The sequence below is a fragment of the Halichoerus grypus genome, chromosome 2 (assembly GCF_964656455.1).
Source record: "Halichoerus grypus chromosome 2, mHalGry1.hap1.1, whole genome shotgun sequence".
Taxonomy (NCBI): Eukaryota; Metazoa; Chordata; class Mammalia; order Carnivora; family Phocidae; genus Halichoerus; species Halichoerus grypus.
Window position 1 is genome coordinate 152539087 of NC_135713.1, and position 20955 is coordinate 152560041.

At 56.2% G+C, this 20955-nt stretch overlaps 1 protein-coding gene across 5 annotated transcripts; it reads right to left on the minus strand.

Moving 5' to 3' along the window:
* Window positions 1-1473: 1473 nt before the first annotated feature.
* ALOXE3 (arachidonate epidermal lipoxygenase 3) lies at window positions 1474-20131 on the minus strand. 5 transcript variants are annotated; one of them, XM_036094531.2, is made up of 15 exons: window positions 19701-20131; window positions 18879-19083; window positions 17941-18022; window positions 17526-17645; window positions 17231-17356; window positions 14900-15003; window positions 14416-14588; window positions 13563-13706; window positions 13282-13485; window positions 13101-13187; window positions 12490-12659; window positions 11806-11927; window positions 7938-8038; window positions 7183-7353; window positions 1474-2345 (listed from the first exon to the last, which is right to left on the minus strand). In XM_036094531.2, the coding sequence occupies exons 1-15, from the start codon at window positions 19845-19847 to the stop codon at window positions 2166-2168; spliced, it is 2136 nt and encodes a 711-aa protein (XP_035950424.2). In that variant the 5' UTR covers window positions 19848-20131; the 3' UTR covers window positions 1474-2165. The 5 variants fall into 5 exon arrangements, with proteins under 5 accessions (XP_035950424.2, XP_077924021.1, XP_077924018.1 ...); XM_078067895.1 differs by having other exon boundaries at window positions 14407-14588; XM_078067892.1 differs by lacking the exon at window positions 7183-7353 and having other exon boundaries at window positions 14407-14588; window positions 19701-19979.
* Between the last annotated feature and the right edge of the window lie 824 nt (window positions 20132-20955).

Consider the following 20955-nt stretch of genomic DNA (forward strand, 5'->3'; position numbering starts at 1 on the left):
TAGAATGTCAACGCTGGAAGGGACTTTCCAGGTCTTCGTGTCCCTCCTATGTATCTGACGCATTGGGGCCACTGAACCTGACGCACTTGCTCAATACCAGCTGGGAAAAGAGGCTGGTGTTCTTCCTACTCTGCCAGTCTCCGTCCAGACCAGAAAGCACCCAGGGGTCCAGAGTGCCGGCTGGAGGAAGCCCCCGATCGGACGGGGCTCGAGCCCCTTCCCCACGTCCTGTCCCTGGAAGGGGCCCAGAGCCGGAGCAGAATCCTATGCACGGCCCGTGTGTCTCCGCAGTGAATCTCCCTCCAAGCTGGCTGATTCCAGTGATCCACCCCCATCCCTCCCTCTCTGGCTCGGGGCCATTTTTAGCATGGGCATGCCTTCTAATGCTAACTTCTGTGGTGGCCAAGGCATGTCTGGAGGGACAGGCTGCGTGTGCATGTGCGTGTATGTGTGTGTGTGTTCTATATCCCGGTCTTGCTGTTCTAAGTCAAAGCCCGGTCCTAAGGGGCCCAACTGTCCAGCCTCTGCCACAGTCCCGGCCACACAGGGGTGCCTCTGGCTAGTTCTCAGTCCTTTGATCTTGTTCTTCTTCTTTTTTGGGGGGGGGATTATTTATTTATTTGAGGGGGGAGGGGCAGAGGAAGAGGGAGAAGCAGACTCCCCGCTGAGCAGGGAGCCCGATCCCAGGACCCCGGATTCATGACCTGAGCTGAAGGCAGACACTTCACCAACTGAGCCATCCAGGCGCACCATATCTCTACTTCTAAAGGCTTTGGGGCTGCAAGGGAGAACATCAGACTCCCCAGATTACTATCTGTGTTGGTAATCCTGCAACGACAAACCATCCCAAAATCCCAGCGGTGGGACCCAAGGAAAGTGTATTTCTCGCTCAGCTCCAGTCCAGCCCAGGTCAGCAGGGGGCTACGTGCTGGTCCCTCCGAGACAGGAGCTGATGGCTATGGTGTCTCCACGTGGGCTTCCAGAACAGCAGAGGCAGGGAGACGGGGAACTCTGGAGGGGCTCGCACCAGCGACTAACTGCCCCAGCCTGGAGAGGACCTGCCTCCCGCATCCCTTCCGCACAGAGCTGGTTGGCCAGAGCTCAGCCTGACTCCTCGCATCCACCAGAGGCCCGGAGACTGAGTCTTCCCTGTATCCAGAAGAGTAACAGGATCCCAGGGGCAGCACCAGTAACTCCCACACCCAGAAGCTGGGTTCTTTGCAAAGCGCCTGCTTTTTCTCTATCAGCCCCTTGAGTCTGGCTATTCCTTCATCTCCTGATGGGTGACACACTCTGGGGGGTGAAGGCAGGAAGGTGGGGCCTGGCTAGGTGGTGGGTTGAGTTGGGAGGCTCCCTGTCTCCAGAGCAGATGATCCAGGGACTCCCTACTGCTCGCTCCTTCTCCCATCCCCTGCCACCCCAGCCACCTACACACACGCGTGCACATACACACACCCCAAACCAAAAATGAAATGGGAGCCAAATATGTTGGATTTTATTGCATTCATTGGGCTCAAGGACAGGAAAACAGGAGGGAGGAGACAGGACAAGGGCTGGGGAGGGTACCCCCACACACCCAAGCTCTCCGAGGCCTGCAGCTAGAGGTCCAGGGAAGCTGGGCTGTAATCCTAACCCTCCCTTTAAAGATGCTGATGTCAACGGGGACCATGGGGCAGACCCAGGCCACACATCTTTTCTTGCCCATTTTCCAGGCTCTTCCAAAGAGGGAAGTTAGACTGGTTGGTCCTAGGCTTGGAGGAAAGTGGAAACAAAGCAACAAGGTAAGAGGAAGAGTTTGGGGACAGGGGAGGATGGGAAAGGGGAGCTCAGAGTCCCTGTGGGGTTCCCAATGGGAGGAGGTAGGTTTTCACAGGAGAGGGAAATTAGGAGGCTGCCCAAGTAGAGAAAGGGGTGATGGGGTCCCTTCCTCTCGAAGGACCTGCTGTGCGTTCGATGTTAGGCCGCGGCTTCTCACCCTGGATGCTGCTGATCGGGTCCCCCACAGCTCAGGGCCCCCCCGTAGGAGGCTAGAGCCACCCTGGGGGGGGAAAGTCCCCAGCTGCAGAGAAGGCTCCAGCTGAGTGGGAACAGAGGGGGCCCTGACATGCCGTGCCTCCTCATGTTCTCGAGCTGGAGCCTTTTTCCAGGGCAGTAGGAGGAGGGGGTCAAATGGAGACGCTGTTCTCGATGAGGGGAGGGTCCAGGTAGGTGTAGGGCAGCTCCAGACCCTGGTTCCGCTCCCGGATCTCCCGTGAAATCTGGGCCAGGCGGTTCTGGAAGGCGGCGATGCTCCGCCGAGGGGCCTCCTCCGTGAAGTGCTCATCCGGGTAGGTGCCCAGGGGCCGCTGGGAGAAAACCGGGAGGCGGTCAGGACGACAGTCAGGATGGGATGACCAACACAGAGTCAGGGTAACTCCAAGGGCTTGACTCAGCCACAGTTACTGCAAATGCGAGCCCTCCAAACCACCACTCCCCACTCCAGGGAGCCTGCCCAGAGCAGGGGGGGCCCCCACACACCCACAACCCAGGGAGTGTGGGGGCTGGAATGGTTAGCCCGAGGTTAGTGCTCCCTCTGCTGGTAGCCCTCTGCCTGATACTCTCGATTGGAGACCGTTTCTGCACCTGAAAGTGGATGCATTGGACCAGAACATCTTTTTAAAGGTCCATTTTAGGGCGCCTGGGTGGCTCAGTTGGTTAAGCGACTGCCTTCGGCTCGGGTCATGATCCTGGAGTCCCAGGATCGAGTCCCACATCGGGCTCCCTGCTCAGCAGGGAGTCTGCTTCTCCCTCTGACCCTCCCCCCTCTCATGTGCTCTCTCTCTCTCTCACTCAAATAAATGAATAAATAAAATCTTAAAAAAAAAAAAAAAAAGGTCCATTTTAAATGCCTGGTCCGCTGCTCTGTGAACCGAAGGAGTACAAGCACGTTAATAACACAAATCAACCCAACATGTTATGAAATCAACATAAACACGCTCCAGCAAATAGGACCCAGGATACACCTGTCACTCCACCATCTCACAAAATCTAACCCCTGAAGATGACAACTAGTTCTGAAGGCATCTCGCCAATCCACCCAACACCATCACCACGCACAGGCTCGCTTTAGAGCCCGGCCAACCACAATCGGCAAGCATCACAGTGAGCTTCTAGTGGGTGCCGTCCTGTGGCAGGACAGGATGGTCCCTCTCTCGGTGATCAGTCCACAGAAGCAGCTCAGCTCCTCAGTTCCGGGGGCCTAGCCTCCTAACCATCCTGCGCCTCCTGTCTAGTATAACCTGCATACGATCCAATTGTTGCCAATAATCCTGATGCTTCAAAATTCTTGGTCTTGGGGTGCCTGGGTGGCTCAGTCAGTTAAAATGTCCAGCTCTATGGTTTCGGCTCAGATCATGATCTGACTCAGATCATGAGTTCGAGCCCTGAATTGGGCTCCCTGCTCAGCGGGGAGCCTGCTTCTCCCTCTCCCACTCCCCCTGCTTCTGTGCTCTCTCTCTAACAAATAAATAGAATCTTTAAAAATAAAACGTGGTATGGGAGTTTCATTTTACACTGAGTTTTCATTAGTAATGACTGTCCCCACTTAGCAAACGCTTTTTTCACATATTGAGATGATTATATGGTGTTGCTTTATTGATGTAATAAATTACATTGTTAGATTTCATCAGGGTGAACCCACCTCTCATTCCTCTCATTCCTAGAATAAACTAGACCTCAGCACAGCGTATTATTGTCTTACTATGCAGTATTGGCCTTCATTGGCTAATGATGTATTTTTAAGATTGTTGTACCTAAGTGGAACACATTTATAATTTCATTTTCTTAATTACAGCTGACACGTTGCAAGCACTTGACATGAACTATTATGACGGCACAACAATCCTGTAAGACAGGTGTTCTTATCATTCACACTTCACAGATAAAGAAACTGAGGCTTGGAGAGGCCTGATTACATATCCAGGGTCACACCAGGGCAAGTGCGGATCTGGGACTAGAACTTTCTCCTGGAGACCCACTTCCTTTCTTAAGAGCATCACCTTGGCCAAGTGCTGGAATCGAGGTTCCCAGTAACATGATTTGGGGAGTGTCCACTTTTTTTCTATACTTTCGAGCAGTTTGAGTGATTTAGGAATGACTTGGTCCTTGAAGGTTTAGTAGAATCTCCCTTTGCAAGGAGGGGGATCAGATCTTTTACACCCTTTCCATTCATGTGTGGTTTTCATCTCTTCGGGTGTCAATTTTTCTTTATTGTTTCCCTAGAAAATCATCTCTTTCACCTTGATTTCCAAATGTGTTTGCATAAAACTGCAAGTTGTGCTTTCTTGTAATTTCTTCAACCTTCTCAATTATTGGCTGTTTGCCTTTCCACTCCTACCAAATGTTGTACATTGATGCTCTCTCCTCTCTCTTGATTGGGATTGTCTCTGGTTTCTTTATTTTATTGGTCTTTTCAAAGAATCAGTTTTATGTCTTATTTACCAGATTGACATCTAATTTCTAAAACTATAGTGTAGCTGTCCAAAAAGCAGAACACAGGAACAGGACAGGCTGGGTTCAAAGCCTATGTACTAGCTCTGTGACCTTGGGCAACTTGCTTAGTGTCTCTGAACCAACTTGCTTTAGTTTTCTCTCCTGTAAAATGCAACTACCATTTGGGGTGCCTGGCCAGTTCCATTGGTGGAACGTGTGACTCTTGATCTCGGGGTTGTGAGTTTGAGCCACACGTGGGGGGTAGAGATTACTTACAATTTTTTTTTTTAAATCTTAAAAAAAAAAAAACGGAACTACCATCTCTTGAACACTTATATGCCAGGCACTGTATTAAGCATTTTAAATAAAGATCCCTACCTACTTGTATTTTAAAATAGCATACATAAGGTATCTGATTTAATGACTGAGACATGATAGATCCCCAAGAAGCTATAGCTATGTTGTTAATAATTTTCTAAGGTAGACCCCACCACTGGCTTCTAGGAGGGAGCCCTCCACCTTCATCCTCTTGCCTATCATCCCTCACCACTGTGATATTGCGATTTACAGTAAAGACTATACATTTGGGCTTCCTCCCTTTCCTGGCACAGAGCTCCTGAAACCCTTATAATTTTGTAAGCGTTAGAGTGTTAAAGGTGTCTTGTTATCATAAGGCCCTTTCAACCACACCTGAGTTTACAGTTCATGCGGTGACTTCTGGAAAGCTCCTAAGGGGTGGTTGCCAGGAGAGCCAACCACGTGATTAGAGGGTTGGAACTTGCAGTTCCAGCCCCGAATCTCTGGGGAAGAGAGAGGGGCTGGAGGTTGACTTAATCCTCAGTGGCCAATGATTCAATTAATCACACTTAGGTAATAATGAGACAGAAAAACCCTAGCAGCAGGGATTTGAGAGCTTCCAGGCTGGTGAACATGTGGAGGTATGGGGAGAGCAGGGCAGCCAGAGAGAGCAAGTCAGCCCTGCAGCCCCTCCCAGACACCTTGCCTAGCGCATCTCTGGCTGTTTCTGAGTTATGTCCTTTTATAATAAATAAACCAGTAATCTAATAAGTAAACTGTTTTCCCTGAGTTCAGTTCAGCAAATGACCAAACCTGGGGTGGCGGGGGTCGGGGGGTGGGGGGTGGGTGTTGTAGAAACCTCTGATTTTTAGCTGGTGGGTCAGAAGCCCAGGTGACAACCTGGGCTTGAGGTTGGCATCGGGGGGGCATGGCAGTCTTTTGGGACTGAGTCTGAACCCGTAGGACCTGCCATTTTCTGCAAGGAGAGTGTCAGAACTGAGTTAAATTATCTGACACCCCACTGGTCCCACACACATTCAGTGGCTAGAAGTATTGAATGAGAGTATTGGGAATAGTAATAGAGTATTCTGTGAGTAGACAAAAAGAACCCCAGAGGGTTTTCCTTTATAATGAAAAAATAATAATAATAACGTCTCCAAGTCCTTGGGAAATGGGACCAGAAAGGAGCAGGATCCAGGGATGAGTTCCTGGCATTCCCAGGCCTTGAGATGGTCATTAAAACTTGTTAGGAAGATAACATGCACCTGCACCAAACGGAGTCAAGCATGAGAAATGAGGACATTCCTGTGACGTCAGAGGGCTTGTGAACAAGACCAGGAGGGCAGAGGTGGGATTGATGACCCCACAGGTGAATGAAAATATTGGTAATCAGGGATTAAGGGGCTGTTCCCCTGGCCAAGCTGACCTGACAGCCTCCTCTCCTGTTGCTGCCTAGAATTGCCCCTCCCAACCATCCACGCGCCCTTGTTAAAACACAAATTCAGCCATGTCACTCCGGGGCTTAAAGCTCTTCAGTGGCTCCCCATCCTCCTCTGAATGAACACTGTGCCCTCATTGAAACATTTACAATCCTACCAACACACCAACGGACTCATCTTCACTTTGTTTCACTTGGTTGTGTCCTTCTTCTTGTCTAGAAACTAACCCTGCTCTTCCTTTGTCTGCCGAGCTCCTACTTGTCCTACAGGTTTCAGCTTTGATGTCACTTCCTCCAAGAAGCCTTCCTCGGTTCACCCAGACTTGGTCAGGTTCCACAAGTCCCCATTCTCACCTCTATTACGAGACTAAGCTCATGAGGATAGGGTTCATATCTGCCCCCCAATGTCTGGCACATTGCAAATGCTCATGAAGTATGTGTTTGTACATAAATGATTCCTACAACACTGTGATGGGCTTTTTCATGTCCCTGTGTGTCTCCTCAACTAGACCATAGGATTCCTGAAGAAGGGAAGGTCTCATTCAGCTTTATGTGCCCAGTGCCATCTTGACATGTGGGAACTATCCAAAATAATGTGTGTTGAATGTTTAGATGAATGGATGAGCAGTTAATGGATGAATGGTTGATGGATGAATAAGTGGATGGATGAATGGATGGATGGATGGATGGATGGACAGATGGGTGGATGGGTGGGTGGATGGATGGATGGGTGGATTGGTAAACTGGTGAATTTGATAGACATTTTGCCCCAGCCACTAAACTGGTATTTGCTTCGATGTATGTCTTTGGGGATCAATTATCAATTCCTAAAGAAACTGAGGACCCCAAGACAAGCTCAGCAGTGGGCATAAATGGCAGCACTCAGTCCCCAAGTCCCCCTGGAACAGCTACCACCACTGCCACTGCCTAGGCCCTGTAAACCCCCACCCCCACCCCACCCTACACCCCATACACACCTGGTCTTTGGGCTCCTGGCTGACCAACCAGAAGAGGAGAAGGTTGTTACAGGTGACATTCACTTCTGGGAGGGTGTCTAGGTAACTCTTCAGGGTGGTGGTCCCCTTGGTCTGGGGTGGGGGCTGCCTCATGGATGACGGGGTATTGGGCATCCAGGCCCCAAAGTCATGCTGTAGAGACCCCACCCCAGTTGAGTCAGCTGGCCAGAGTGGGAGAACCAGCTCCTTCATCATCCCTGATCCTGCCCCTACCATCCCAGTACTTGCAGTTGAGAAATGAAGGGATGGTGGGAAGAGAAGAGAGGGAGGGGTATAGGGTAGAAAGTTCCAGAAGTGGGGTGGGAGGCTCACCCGTCACTCCCCACCCAATGTTCCAGGACTAGGTGGAGTGAATCACCAAGGAAGGAGCAGAACCCAAAGAGGGCCCTAGTCAAAGGGCTGGCATGCCACCCAGCACAGCCTGATACTCCCCTTGGCTGGGTCCTCACCATGACAGGCCCTATAGGTTTTACTCCCTACAAAACACTAGCTGGAGTCACCATTACAATCCTGAACCCCGCTCCACCCCAGTCCTCATCCAACACTGGCCCTTCACTCCTTCACTCCACCCAGTCACCACCCAACCTCAGCCCCAACGTAAACCCACCTCAACTCTGACCCACCCATGCTCTCAACCCCAACTCTGGCCTCACGTCCAGTGCTGAGCCCAACCTTGCATAGCCCAGTGCCCCCAGGCCTGCCCCCTGCCACCTCACCTGCCCACTGTTGACAGCGGCATGCTGGGCGGAGCAGTTGAAGATGATTGCAGTGAGGAACTTCACCAGCTCTCCTGGAGTGCACAGCTGGCGTGGGAAGCCTGGGTGTGGGAGGAAGGGAAAAGGGTGTGGAGGGAGAGGACCGGATTCCTGGGGGCAGCTCAGGGCTGGGGCTCACCGCAAGGGGAGAGTGAGGATGAGAGGGCTGAGCATTTGGCCACCACTGTCTTTTCACTAAGATTAGGGCTGGGCTGAGGTTAGGGACGGTCATCACCAAGGTTTGCAGTCTCTGAAGGGGGTCGGGATAGGAGCTGGCCACAGGGATCAGACCAGAAAATGCCCAGCCAGCAGAGCTCACTAGAGAGGACCCAAGTTCAAGTTGACAGCCAAGTTGGATCTTCCCCCCACTTCTATCTGCAACCCCTGATAGCACTTAATGATTTTTTTTAAGATTTATTTATTTATTTGAGAGAATGAGAATGGGGGTAGGGGCAGAGAGGGAGGGAGAGGGAGAGAGAGAATCATCCGGCCCAGCACAGAGCCTGACGCGGGGCTCAATCCCAGGAACACCGAGATCAGGACCCGAGCCAAAACCAAGATCCGGATGCCCAACAGACTGAGCCACCCAGGCGCCCCAGCCCTTAATGATTTAATTCTACCCAGTTCACCAAGATTTGTCCAAGCACCCAGTGGCAGATCGTCCACAGCCGGGCTTAGTGACAAAGGCAGGTGACCAGAGTGTGTTACTCATAAGTTCGCAGTGATGGAAGCAGAAGGGGGCTCCAAGACCAGGGCTTGGCTCTCTGAGGAGAGCACAGGCAGCGCAGAGACGACCCTGGGGCTGAGGCGCTTAGGGGAGACTTCCCTGCAGGAAGACAAGGGTGGGTGAGCTCTGAATGGGAAAAAGATGACAGAGGAAGAAGGCATTTTCAGGCTCAGCCCTGGGTCCTCCCCTCTCTGTACATCATTGCTCTCGTCCAAATCGATGGATTTAACCTCTTCCCACTGGCCGATGACTCCCAAATTCACACCTCCCACTCCACCTGGCCCCTGAATTCTAGATGCAGCCGAGGCCATAACTCTGCGGCTGCCACCTGACACTCCAAGGTGGGTGTCTACACGGCCTCTCAGACGTCACCCCTGCAAACCCTGATGCTTGGCCCCCTCCCCCACTCACTCCCCAGATCTGTCCCTCCTACAGTGGTCCCATTCTGGTCGCTTTATCCAGTCGCTCAGACCACAGTCTGTGCGCTCTTTCCTCTTTTTATCTCGTGCCGCGCATATCGGCAAATACTTCCTGTATGAACCCACCTGCTTCCACCCTTGTCCCTGCAGGCCAGAGCTGCTGAGACCTTAGAATCATAAATCCGATCACATCACCCCCTTGCTAAAACCAGTTATCCGCAGAACTAGCTCTCTACTCAAACGTCACCTCCTCCGAGAGGCCTTCCCGGACAGCCAAGCTGAAATAACCCCCCTACCTCAACGTGCTGTTTCCTTTTCCTGAGCGCCCCTAGCCCACCCCCTGACATATTTGTCTGGTGATTCTCCGAATCTCCCCGCTAGAATGGGAAGCTCCGTGAAGGCCAGGAGTTTCATCCATCATGTTCGCTGCTAAACCCCGGCCGCTGGAACAATACTTAATATTAAGAGCCCGGTAATTATTGGTTGACTGGAGTGAATGCCTAAGAAGGTAAGAAGGCAGATCGGGAAGGAATGAGGCATCAGCAAGGCCAAAGGGGCAGAGAGGGTACTTATTGGAGGTGAGGCCGAAGCATGTGCCAGGCCACAGGGTTTCTGGGCACAACTCCGGGGAATTATCAGGGTGGCGGCCCCACAACCTGACGGGCAGGCAGCAAGAAGCTGGGAACGGTGAGGCTGGTAGAGAAGAAGCTGCCACAGTATGAGGACCGGGACTGGGTGGTGACAGTGGGACATGATGGCGACAAGAGGAATTGGCCACCCAACTGGATATAGGAAAACAGGAAGACAGAGTGGGAGCCAAAGACGGCTTCAGAGTTTGCAGTGAGGATGCAGAGGGTTGGAGGAAGGACTGGGCGTCTGACTTGGGAGCCTGTGGGAATTTTCTGGGATGTTCCCTTCGGGGTAGATAGTCTAACCTGGAAGGGCCGAGATTAAAAGGCAAAAGAAGTCAGGCCCTCTGTGGGGATTTTTCTGTAGTTCCCATTGTTAATTTGTTCCCCGTGAAATATGGAAGCAAAAGTCACACTGACTGAAGTTAATGAATGAGTGTGCCTTGTCTTAAACCAGGAATCTGCGATAAGTGTGCAGTGTCAGAGATGGTTGTCCGTCTGAAGATTGCTCTGATGTACTGAGTCAGAGACAGTTTGAATAAAGTGAGATAGGAGAATCAGCCAACAGTAATTAGACCCCCTGCCGCCCCAGGTCTTAAATAAGAAACAACCCCAAAGAGGAAAAAAAAAAAAACTGCCCTTGGGGGAGGAAGCAGTCAGGATCAGGTCAGCCCAGGATTAACAGTGGGCTTGCAAAGCAGGGGACTGGTCATCCTTTAAAGATCCAAAAGAGGGGCTCCTGGGTGGCTCAGTCGGTGAAGCATCTGCCTTCAGCTCAGGTAATGATCCTGGGGTCCTGGGATCGAGCCCTTCAGGTCAAGTAATGATCCCGGGGTCCTGGGATCGAGCCCCACATCAGGCGCCCTGCTCAGCGGGGAGTCTGCTTCTCCCTCTACATGCGCCACATTGGAGTTTATTGTCAATTTTGTCAAGCGTGATGACAGTATTGTGATTGTGTAGAAAAATGGGGGTTTTTTTGAGTTGCATATTGATTGGGAGTAAAATATGAAATAGATGTAATTTAAAAGACTTCAGCAATAAATAAAAGCAACACATTAATCAAATGAATGCTTGTGGATTCTGGGCAGTGGGTGAATGGGTGTGCATTACGTTATACTCTCTACTTTTCTGTATGTTTAAAATTTGTTGTCTAAAGAAAAAAAAAGTCTCAGAACCTGTAGCTGGTAGTTTTTGTGTGCTGGTCTCAAGGGTGACAATGAGACAGCAGCGAAAATGGAAAGTTCTTTAGGGAATGGGGGGCAGGGGCATTTCCAAGTCTGGAATCAGCTTCAGAGGAGAAATGGGAGAAAGGATCAGTCCATCACGGGAGGGTAGAGAGGAGACAGAGACCCAGGCAGGACAAGCCAACGGCTGGGACAGGGACATGGCAGAGGCCCAGGAGGAAGTGGGAGGCTCAGAGGATGTTTCCTCCCTGGGGCTAAGGGAAGACTTTAAGGAAGGGAGGGTGGTCTGCTGAAGTTAAGCAAAGGAGGAGGAAGAGGGGGCCACTGGGGTCCATGGGTCTCAAAATCCTCTCGGGCAGTGTCAGAAGGGGGGACGTTAGTGCCAGGTGACAGGTATTAATAAGGAAGAACCAGGCGGCAGCAGGACCACGTCTCTCCATGAGGCCAAAAGAAATGAGAGAGGTTGGTGGCTAGAGGGGCCACCTGGTGGGCCAAGCACGAAGAAGTATGAGAGAAGGTTCCAGAACCCTCAACCTTTGAGGCTGGAGATGCTCCTACCACATGATGGGACACACCCACAGAGCTCAGCAAGCAGCAGTGGATGGACAGGCTCGAGTAAAAGTCCAGGAAGAACCAGAGGGTCACAGTGTAGTGGCTGCAGGCAAGGACTCTGGAGACCGTGAGAGCTGGCTCTGGATCCCGCCTCTGGCCACCACCTGCAAAGCTTTCTCTGTGCCTGCTCCTCATCTGTTCAGCAGGGCTAATAATAGGATGTACCTCAAAGGCTTGTCCATAAACAAGAACTAAGGAACAGGTGAGGCCAGAGGGAATACCAGGGCATTGGGAGCTTGTGGTTGGGGGATGGGATACCTGAGCTTTCCCGGCCCAGGAACGCCCAAGCAAAAATCTCGCCGACCCAAGCCTGCAGCTCCGAGTCCTGCTGCACAGATGCTTCGCTGGGATAATAGTAGCCCACGATTTCGGAGACAAAGCTGCAGGAAAGAGATGCTTGTGCCACGGGGGTGACCTGGGGCTCAGGCCTGGCCAAAAATCCAAGGCCCAGTGCCACTCAGGCTGGGGAGAGCCAGACAGCCAGTGTCCACCAAGAGCCCACCACGGTCCAGTGGGAACCTCCAGATCCAGAGGGAACCCGAGGGCCCAGGTTTGGCCACTCCTGAGTCATGGGTGCTCTGAGCCTCCTTCCCACCCAGGGGTCTGGGGGTGGGGAGTGCACTGAGGAGAGCCTGGGGGCCCTAGCCCACACCTCACTGTTGCACCTGCCACCCCCCCCCCATTCCTCTGGACACCCTGTCCTCTCCTTCCTCCTCTGCGTACAGCCCAGCCCCTCCCCAGCCTGCGGCTACCTGTCATTTCATTGAGGACCCCAATCCTAACTCTCACCCTGGGGGTGCTCCCTGGTAGGGCCTGAAGCACCTGCGACCCCCAGCCCCAAGCTCCCCAGCCTGCATGAGAACAGGGGTCCACACTGACCCTGGGCCAGGAGGCCCTGGTGGGGCCAGACTGGTTGCAGGGTCCTGGGCCCGCACCCCGCACCTCTCAATGGCCGCCCAGATCCTCAGGCCGTCGTCCCGGTAATGGTAGTTGGGGATGGCCAGGACGCCGCGGGCCCGCACGCTGTCCGGAAGGCAGAAATCGGTGTAGGTGAAGTGGGCCAGAGCGGTGCTCATGAGGTAGAGGAGGCCTTGCCTCCCGACCGAGGTGACCTGAGAACATAACACAGCTCGGCTTGGGGACGGGACGAGGCCAGTGACTCAGCCGCGGGGATGTTCCAGTTAATCAAGGAGTCCAAGACCACGGGTCAAACCCCCGCAGGGACTGACGCGGGCTGCAGAGGTTGCGGCCCTACTACGTGCATGGGAGGAACTCCCTAGGTATTTGGTAACTGAAAGAAAGCAGTGACGCCGGCGCAGGGTCGGCCAGGGGATGCGATCTGGGGGTGCTGCCCTGCCCGCCTGCGGGAGACTTCGGAAGCCGGGCCCGAGGGGGCGGGGCCCGGGCTTGTGGGCGGGGCAAGTAGGGGAATCGGTAGGGAGAGGCGGGGCTTGAGGGATGGGTCTGGCAGGGACGGTGAAGTGGGATTGGAGGCTGAAGAGGCTTGGGGGCGGGGCTTCAGCGAGGGGGCGGGCGGGGGCCGGAGGCCGCACCTTGTCCACAAGGCCCTCGGGGTTGAGCAGCGTGGCCCGCGCGATGGTGTTCACCTGCAGCGTGTAGCGAGTGTGCGGGAGCAGGAGCTGCGGGCGGGATGAGGGCCCAAGAGCCGAGGGTCAGGGGAGCAGGCCGAGCTGCCCCCCCCTCCTCTGGCCCCCGCCCGGGGGCCACACAGACCTTGTAGATAGGATGGCAGAGCGGCAGCTGACGCAGCGTGGCCATGGCGAAGGCCTCGCACAGCAAATGCGTGCACAGAAAGTGTGTGTTGTTCTCGTGCACCAGGAACTCGGAGTTGCGCACCCACGTCTTGGCCAGCAGCCAGTCCCAGTAAGAGTCAGTGGGCAGAAAGATGGGGCTGTCCGGCCCGGGGGTCTGGCTGAGCTGCGCCCAAGAATAATAAGGGGGTGAGTCTCAAGACGGCTAGTGTGCCGCCCCCGGAATCCCGCCCCAGGTCTCACCTGGATGGCCAGGGGCACCAGCGCCCCCTGCGGGTTGAGCCACAGCAGGCAGAGTGGGGCGGCCACGTACTGGGGGCGGTCGTTGAGGCAGTGGACCGGGGCCTCCGCCAGGATCCAGTAGTCGGCTAGGAAGATGTTGCCCCTCTGCGGAAGGCACACAGACTCACAGCGCCCTCCGACCCGCGCTGCGCTGCCCTCTCTGTTCCCCGCCCACTCCCACCGCAGCCGGGGCCTCAGTAATGCTTGGTGCCTGCGCTCCGGCCAGAGTGAGGTACCCCACCCTCCCCAGAATGTCCGGAATGAGGCCCAGCTGAGTCCCTGGTGCGCCACCTCCCACCTGGATAAGCTGGCGTCCTCTCCCCGGCCCCCCCATACCTGGTCCTTCCTGCTCTCTCAACTCAGTGACCCTGTCAGTATATTCAACAACAGGAAAATGACCACACACTGAGAACTGACCGCCCCATCTCCAGCCTTCTGGAGGATGCCTGAGGGCTTGGCTGCCCCAGAGAGACTGATCACCATCTTCTCCCACGCCCTCGGACCTCCTAGTCTCCGTGACTGTCCCCCTTGCATGCGGCGGCACTGCCTTCCACCTGTCCTAAAATCGCTTTCTTTGGGCCTCAGCACTGGGGATCTTGGAGGCCCCAGAACACGGGCAGGGCCTTCTCTTCCATGCTGTCCTGCTCCCTCCTACCATCCACCAAGCCTCACCTCAGGCTTCCAGCCATGCCCAGCCCCAGCCGGCCCTCAACCCCATCTGCTCCAATTCAAAGGTGCAAGGCTGGCTGCAGCCCCAGCCGTCCCATCCCTGCCCTCCACTCCCATCCCTTGTCCATAATGGCACCTCGCCAACCTCTAGTTCCATCTGCAGGCAGGTGTCGGGTCCCAGCAAAGGGGCCACCATGTCATTGGTGATGGGCAGCTTGCTAGGCAAGCTGGAGAGGCAGTGGAGCATGACGGGATTGACGCCGTTCAGGTACTGGTACCCGAAGAAGGGGTCCTCGCACCAGTGCTCCATAACGTACTCTAGGGGGCAAGAGAGGGGGCTGCTTGGTCCGGAAACTGCTTCCCGAGATCCAGCCCTGACGGTCTCCCAGGCAAGCAGGGTATCTCTCTGTCCTCACTCCCCTATCCCTGTCCCCTCCCAGAGAAAGGGGAGGTGGCGTGAGCTCCTAAGGGGAATCTGTGCGGTGGCCACCCATGAAACCAGAAGCCCCTCTCTCGGGGGTCCCACGGTCTCCCTGAGAGGGCTGAAAAGGGGCCTCTTCCCAGGATGGGGCGGAGGGTTCGGGGCACGGAGTCGGGTGGGGGACAGACATCCGCCAGGCTCTGCGCACCTGAAATCACCGTCTTGTGGCACCAGAAGATATTCCGGATGTCGTCCAGCTTCTTCCAGGAGCCCTTGCGGTCCAGCAGCCCGCGGAGCTTCATGCCCAAGGACCTGAGGGGGAGGGGAAGCGAGGCTGGGGCCTGGGGCTGCCCCGCGGCACTGTGCCCCCAGCCTAGAGGCCTGGAGGGAGCTGACCAGGCCAACGTCCAGAGCAGAGGTGCCTGACAGTGTGCCCGTTAGAAAAGTCTAGTGACCAGCTCTGTAAGGGTGACTCCATATGGGCGCGCCCACTGGTGCACACGGCCAATCTCCACTGGTGCCTTGGCCTTTCTCCAAGCTTCCATCTAATCACGGACCTTCGCCGGCCCCTGTCGGGCTGGGACGTCTGCCACCAGCCCGTCCTGACCAACCACAGCCTCTCGCCACACGTAACCGGAGGTGTACTTTGTACACCAGACTGGTAAAAGGGGGGGGGCGGCAGCCTGGGGGCACCGTGCACTTTTCACTTTGTGGGTGTCTGTACTGTTTGAAGTTTCTGAAGCTGTGCGTCTCGTGGAGAGCTGCATCCGACATCTCCACCTACTATCAAACCTACCTAAGACACACCGTCCACCAGGGGGCACGGCCTGACACCCCGCAAACACACACCTGCTGTGTATCTCCCACAAAAAGCTCCTCCCTCCCTGCGTTACACGGTAAATCCAGTGTCCTCCTTACTCCCTTTATTACACACGACACTATGGGCCCCTTAGGGCCAGGACTGGCCCTGGATGCCCGGACATACCGGTTCATAATAACCACTCACTGGCTGCACCAAGTTAAATGGAAGGGACCGCAACGCCTACCAGGTGGGTTTGTGGCAAGTGGTGGGTGAGGGAGGCTGTGCAAGCATGCTCGGGTGCCCCAAAGGGTGTGGGCACCATGACCTCACAAGCCCGGGGACAACTTCCTGAGTGTCGCCTGAGCTGCCCGCCCCTCGGTCCACAGCATTTGCCGGGTACCTGCCCCATAAGGCCCCAAAGAGGCGAAACACCGGGCGGGAGCCCTGTGTTAAAGCAGAGAGCAAGGAGGGGCGCCTGGGAGGCTCAGTTGATGAAGCCTCTGCCTTCGGCTCAGGTCATGATCTGGGGGTCCTGGGATCGAGCCCTGTCCTAGGGTCTTCCGGGCCTTCCTTTGTTTAGACCCACATGCCCATCTGGGGACCAGCTCAGGCGACCCTGGTCCCTCAGCCTTGCCAGGGCCTCTCACGGGTCCTTGCCCTGAGGCCCAAGCCACCTGCGACCACCTTGCGCTCCAGCCAGGACACTCCCCAGCTCCCCGCTCACCCCACCTCTGCCCCTCTCCCACTAGCCCTTCTCCCAAAGATTCAGTTGGGCACAAAAGCCCCGAGGATGAGGATCCAGCCCCTTGGCCCGGACTCCTCTGTGCCTTCTAATGCAGCCCCTGCACAGATGGCCAGCCGAGCCTCTCCGTCCTCCCCAAACGAACCTGGCTTTGCCCAGGACCCACCCCCTCTCTGCTCACCTCTCCTCTCCATGGCCCAAAGCCTGCTTCAGTCCCACCTGCCTTCCCGGGAGCCACCTGCTGGCCCCTGCTCACCCTGGCTGACTCTGGTCATGAGCGTCGACAGTACCCCCTCCATCAGTCACACTCAGAGCCTCAGCTGTGGACTCGAGCTGCTAATGGCCCCTCGGTTCCTAATTAACTATGCCACACCTCTCCCTAGGGACACTGAGCTCCTCATGGTGGAAGACAACATCCTAACACGTGGTCACATCCACTGAGAGATTGTTTTGCACTGGGTGTCATCTCGCTTCCTCTCCCCCAGACCTATGATGTAGGCATGGGTTTTACTGTCATTTTACAAATGAGGAAGCTGTTTAGAGACTATGTGAAGATCAAGGTCACACAATTGGAAGGTGTTGGTTCTGGAATCTGAACATGAGGTGGTCTGACTTCACTTCCTTAAAGCTTTAGGGCCAGGCCTCCTTGTCTTACTCAAGACAGCACCAAACTCTACACCGAGAAGGTGCTCGGTTCATTGCATAGATTTGAGAACTGGAAAGAAAAGGGATGGCAAAGGAGCAAGAGGAGATGATGGGCAGACAGAGAATGGAGAGAGAAGGGGGAGACTGGGGCCAGAGAGGGGGAGACCGGGGACAGACAGGGGGAGACAGGGACAGAGGGGGGAGACCGGGGACAGAGAGGGGAAGACCAGGGACAGAGGGGGGAGACAGGGGACAGAGAGGGGGAGACCGGGAACAGAGGTGTGGATATGCCTGGCAGGGTGGGGGCAGATGGGAGAGTGACAGGATTGCGGGGAGGGCAGTGGCCTTACGCAGGGATGGCGTTGAAGAGCAGGGACGCCGTCTTGGTGGCTGAGTAGCGAATGTTGGGTTCCAGGTGCATCAGGGACGGGAAGTCAATCTTCATGGGGAAGCCAGGCAGGTACCGATTCCCACTGCTGTGGAGGGCGGCGGGGGAGGCAGAAAGACGGACACCGGTCAGACAGACTTAAAGCCCACTCCCCTTCATTCCTTCCCTGGATCCTTCCCTGGATCCTCCCCTGCCTCCGGCCTCCCACCCAACCTGAAGCCACCTCCCTGCCAGACCCTCGGGGTCACCCCCCTCACCTGTCCCCTGGGTCTGCCCGAGGCACCATCTTGGTCAAGGCAAACTTCTTGTCTGTCTCCATCTCCTCAAAGCTGCTGACGTCTATCATGCCGGGGAAGCCGGGGGCGTAAACTTTCCAGCTTCCGGAGGGAGAGAGGTCAGGGGTGGCTAGTCAAACTTAGGGTAAAAAAAACCATCAAGGGCAGCTGGGGGAGGGGTTGAGTGTGGATACACTGATGCTCTTGGGACAATTGTCGGTACTCGCGTTCTGGATCTAGACTTGGGGTCAACCTCAGATGGAAGTTAGGGTTACATAAGGGTCCTGATTGGAGCCGAGCCCCCAAGGTTGGATCTGAGGTCAGATTTCGTGACAGTCTGATTGAGGCTGAGGTCGGCATAAAGGTGGGGGAAGAAGTCAAATTAAGCCATCCTCACCGGTAACATTCCTGTCGGCCCTGGAGTTCCCGTTTCCTGTGGTCCAGAAGAAGGGGAAGGGAGTCCTGACAAATAGTTTTTGCTGTGGGGAATGAAAAGTACTCATCATATACGTCTCTTTTCAAAAGGTGAAGCTTGCCTGAACGCCCTAACCCTTGAACCCAATCCCTCAGTTGACAAGGATACCCCATGTTCTTCGTGCATTCATCAGCAGAAGGGACTCAAGACAACCTCACCCCCAAATTGTAATGATCGTCCTAATTGTACTTTTGTCTCCTTCCCAGGACTCTTTGGGGGCAGAAATTACATTGTAGTAATTTTGTGTATTCCTGGCACCCGGTGTGGTGCCCACACTGTGTTCATAACGTGCACTTGACAAATGACTGATGAATGAGTATATTTTGGGAAGTGGTGGACAGATGGAAATGCTAGGATGATGGGGGGGTCTCTGAAGAACTCACTAGGGGGCTGAGATATCACCTCTCACCCCTAAGACTCATGTCACTCGGACCAGCCCTTGTCATGCCTCTTGGGATCAGACGGCTCAGGAGACGTGGGTGGGGGTCCAGAGGCTGAAGGAGCTCGAGCTCGGCATCCTTGAAAGGCCCCCCAGATGCAAGAGGGAATCCTAACAGCACGTCACAGGGACTTCGTCCACACCAGAAAAGCCACTAGTAGTTGTCAGCTGGGCCTTTCCAGCTAAATTCTCTCAGCTGCTGCACCTGCCGACACCCAGTTATTCGGCTTACAGCTCAAGTCCGCTCTGGGCGCAGGAGAAATTCACTCTGGGGGAGTGCAGAGGGAGTGGGCCGAAAGCTCTGAGTTCCAGTTACCCTAACCCCACCCCCGTTCCCTGCGGCCTGGGCCCCATGAGACCCCACCCCCAACCCCAACAGATGCCTTCTGCAACCCGGGCCAGGCCCCGGCCTCTGGCCCACCTGCTCCTGGCCGCAGCTCTAGGGTGCAGTAGCCCTCAATCCACTGATAGCAGGGGAAGTGGGAACGGGTGCCATCGGGGGCCGTGACGCAGATGCAGCTGCAGTACCAAGAGTCCTTGGGGAAGAAAGCGTAGCGCTCCTTGTGTAGACGCAGCAGCAAGACCTCGCCCAGCTCCGCTGAGCAGTGCACCTTGTACTTCTGCACCTGAGGGGACCGAAAAGCAAGCAGGTGAGAGGCGAGGAAGGCGGGGGCATCCTTACACCTGGCGAGGAGCCTCTATGCCTACACCTGTTCTGGCATATAAAGCTGGGAGCTGCTAACCCACGCGGGGCCTTTGTATGAATTAGGAAAAGGCACCCCTCCATCCAAGCAGGAGCGGCCACAGCTCCCAGAGGCACGGTGAGTGAGCAGAGTGGATTCTGGATCTCACCAGCCTCCTTGGCTCCCACACCCTTGTGTAGGCCACCAGCAAACAATCGCGGGGCCTGGCGGAGGCAAGCGGATCCCCTCCAGAGAAGAGGAAAAACCCGACTCACAGAGGGCAAGTGACTTGCCCAAAGCCCACCTTCAATTATGAGAGGAGCTAGGAAGCCAGTGGAATTCTCCTGACCCCCAGCCCCCCGGCTCCTTCTTCACAGCCCTGCCTGGGTAGAAAGTATCCTCTCCCCAGGAAAGACAGAGACCAGAATGGGATGGTGAGGAGGTCAGGGCCGGCTCCCTGAGTTCTGCAGGGTCGGAGGAATGACCTGGGGGAATGACCCTCCCCTCCTTCAGGGTCCCCAGGCCCTCAGGGGTCCCTCCTCCCTCTCCTCCGTACTTACAGATCCAGGGGCGAAGTCCCTGCCCAAGCGATCCAGCAGCTGCTTGGGGCTCTCACCACAAGTGCCCACCAGAGTGACAGAGATGTTGTCCAGCGTGCCGGCCCTCAGGTAGGGACCCGTGGTCACACACACGCGGTACACGGCCATGGCGGGAAGGAAAGAGGGCCACAGCAGCAGCCCGCCTGGGCGCAGGGGGGCCGGGCGCGGGCGGGGCTGAGCTGTCGGCCTGCGGAGCTCCTGAGTGGGGGCTCGGCCCGGGCAGGTAGGCCTCCCAGGGAAGGCCCCGCTCTCTCTGGGATGCTCCGGGGCTCGCCCGCCTCTCTCCCGCGAAGCTCCCGGGCTCTGTCCCGGCTCACTGAGGGCTCCCTCTCCCCACCCTAATAGTTGTTTGCTTGCCTCTGGCACAGCCGGTCTCTCTGGCTGGCAGGACAGGGCTCACCCAGATGGCTATCAGGAGCCCGCGTCCCACTGGGAAGGGAGGGACCAGGCGCTGAGAGGGAGACGAGGAGCAGGTGACACCTGTGTGACTGGGACACTGCCCTGCTCCCGGTTAGGGGCCGCTGAGCCCCTGGGGCCCTGGTCCGCCCACTCCCCAACTTGCCCCGAGACCCCTTCCCCCTCTCAGCCAGGCCTGGGCACGGGGCACCCGCATTCCCTACTTGTGAGTCATCCATGTGAATCAGTCTTCGCAAGTGAGCCATCCTCGACATAAATCACACGTGACCGCGGCCACACGCAGGCGAGTCGCCCCTGCAGAGGAGTCAGGCACAACTCTCCTCCCGCTCCCCACTGCGCACCACCGTCCCCGCGCCCGGTCCCCTGGCTCCCCGCTCCGCGGCACGTCTGATCTCGGTCCCTCCCTCGGGATGGGGCCGGCCAGCGGACCAACGTGGACCCGGGGCTCACGCCTGAAGGCCCCGCGTGGCCTTCGTTCCGCTCCGGGCCCGCCCGCGGCCTGCAAGGCCGGGGCCAAGTGCGGGGGTGCCGGGGATCTGGGTCACCCGGGCCGCGGACAAACCGCTCCGCCGGGGAGGCCCGCAGCCGGCAGCGGCCCCGCGCGGCCAGTCCCGGCACCGCAGCGGCCCAGCCTCGGCGGCGCTCCGGTCCCAGCGGCCCGACCCCGGCCGGGACGGTGCTCGAGCGAGGCTGGCAGAGCGCAGCGGCAGCCGCGGGGCCGCCCCTGCTCGCTCCTGGTGCGCGCCCAGGGCGCTGCGCTCGCGCGCGCACTCACTCTCGGCTTCCGGGAGCCTGGACT

Coding starts and splice junctions, on each gene's coding strand:
- ALOXE3 (XM_078067895.1), bottom strand. CDS start 19,847: ATGGCCGTGTACCGCGTGTGTGTGACCACGGGTCCCTACCTGAGGGCC. Junction 14,589..14,899: donor CCACAAGACGGTGATTTCAG/GTGCGCAGAGCC, acceptor CTTGCCCCCTAG/AGTACGTTATGGAGCACTGG. Junction 12,660..13,100: donor CCGAGGGCCTTGTGGACAAG/GTGCGGCCTCCG, acceptor TTATGTTCTCAG/GTCACCTCGGTCGGGAGGCA.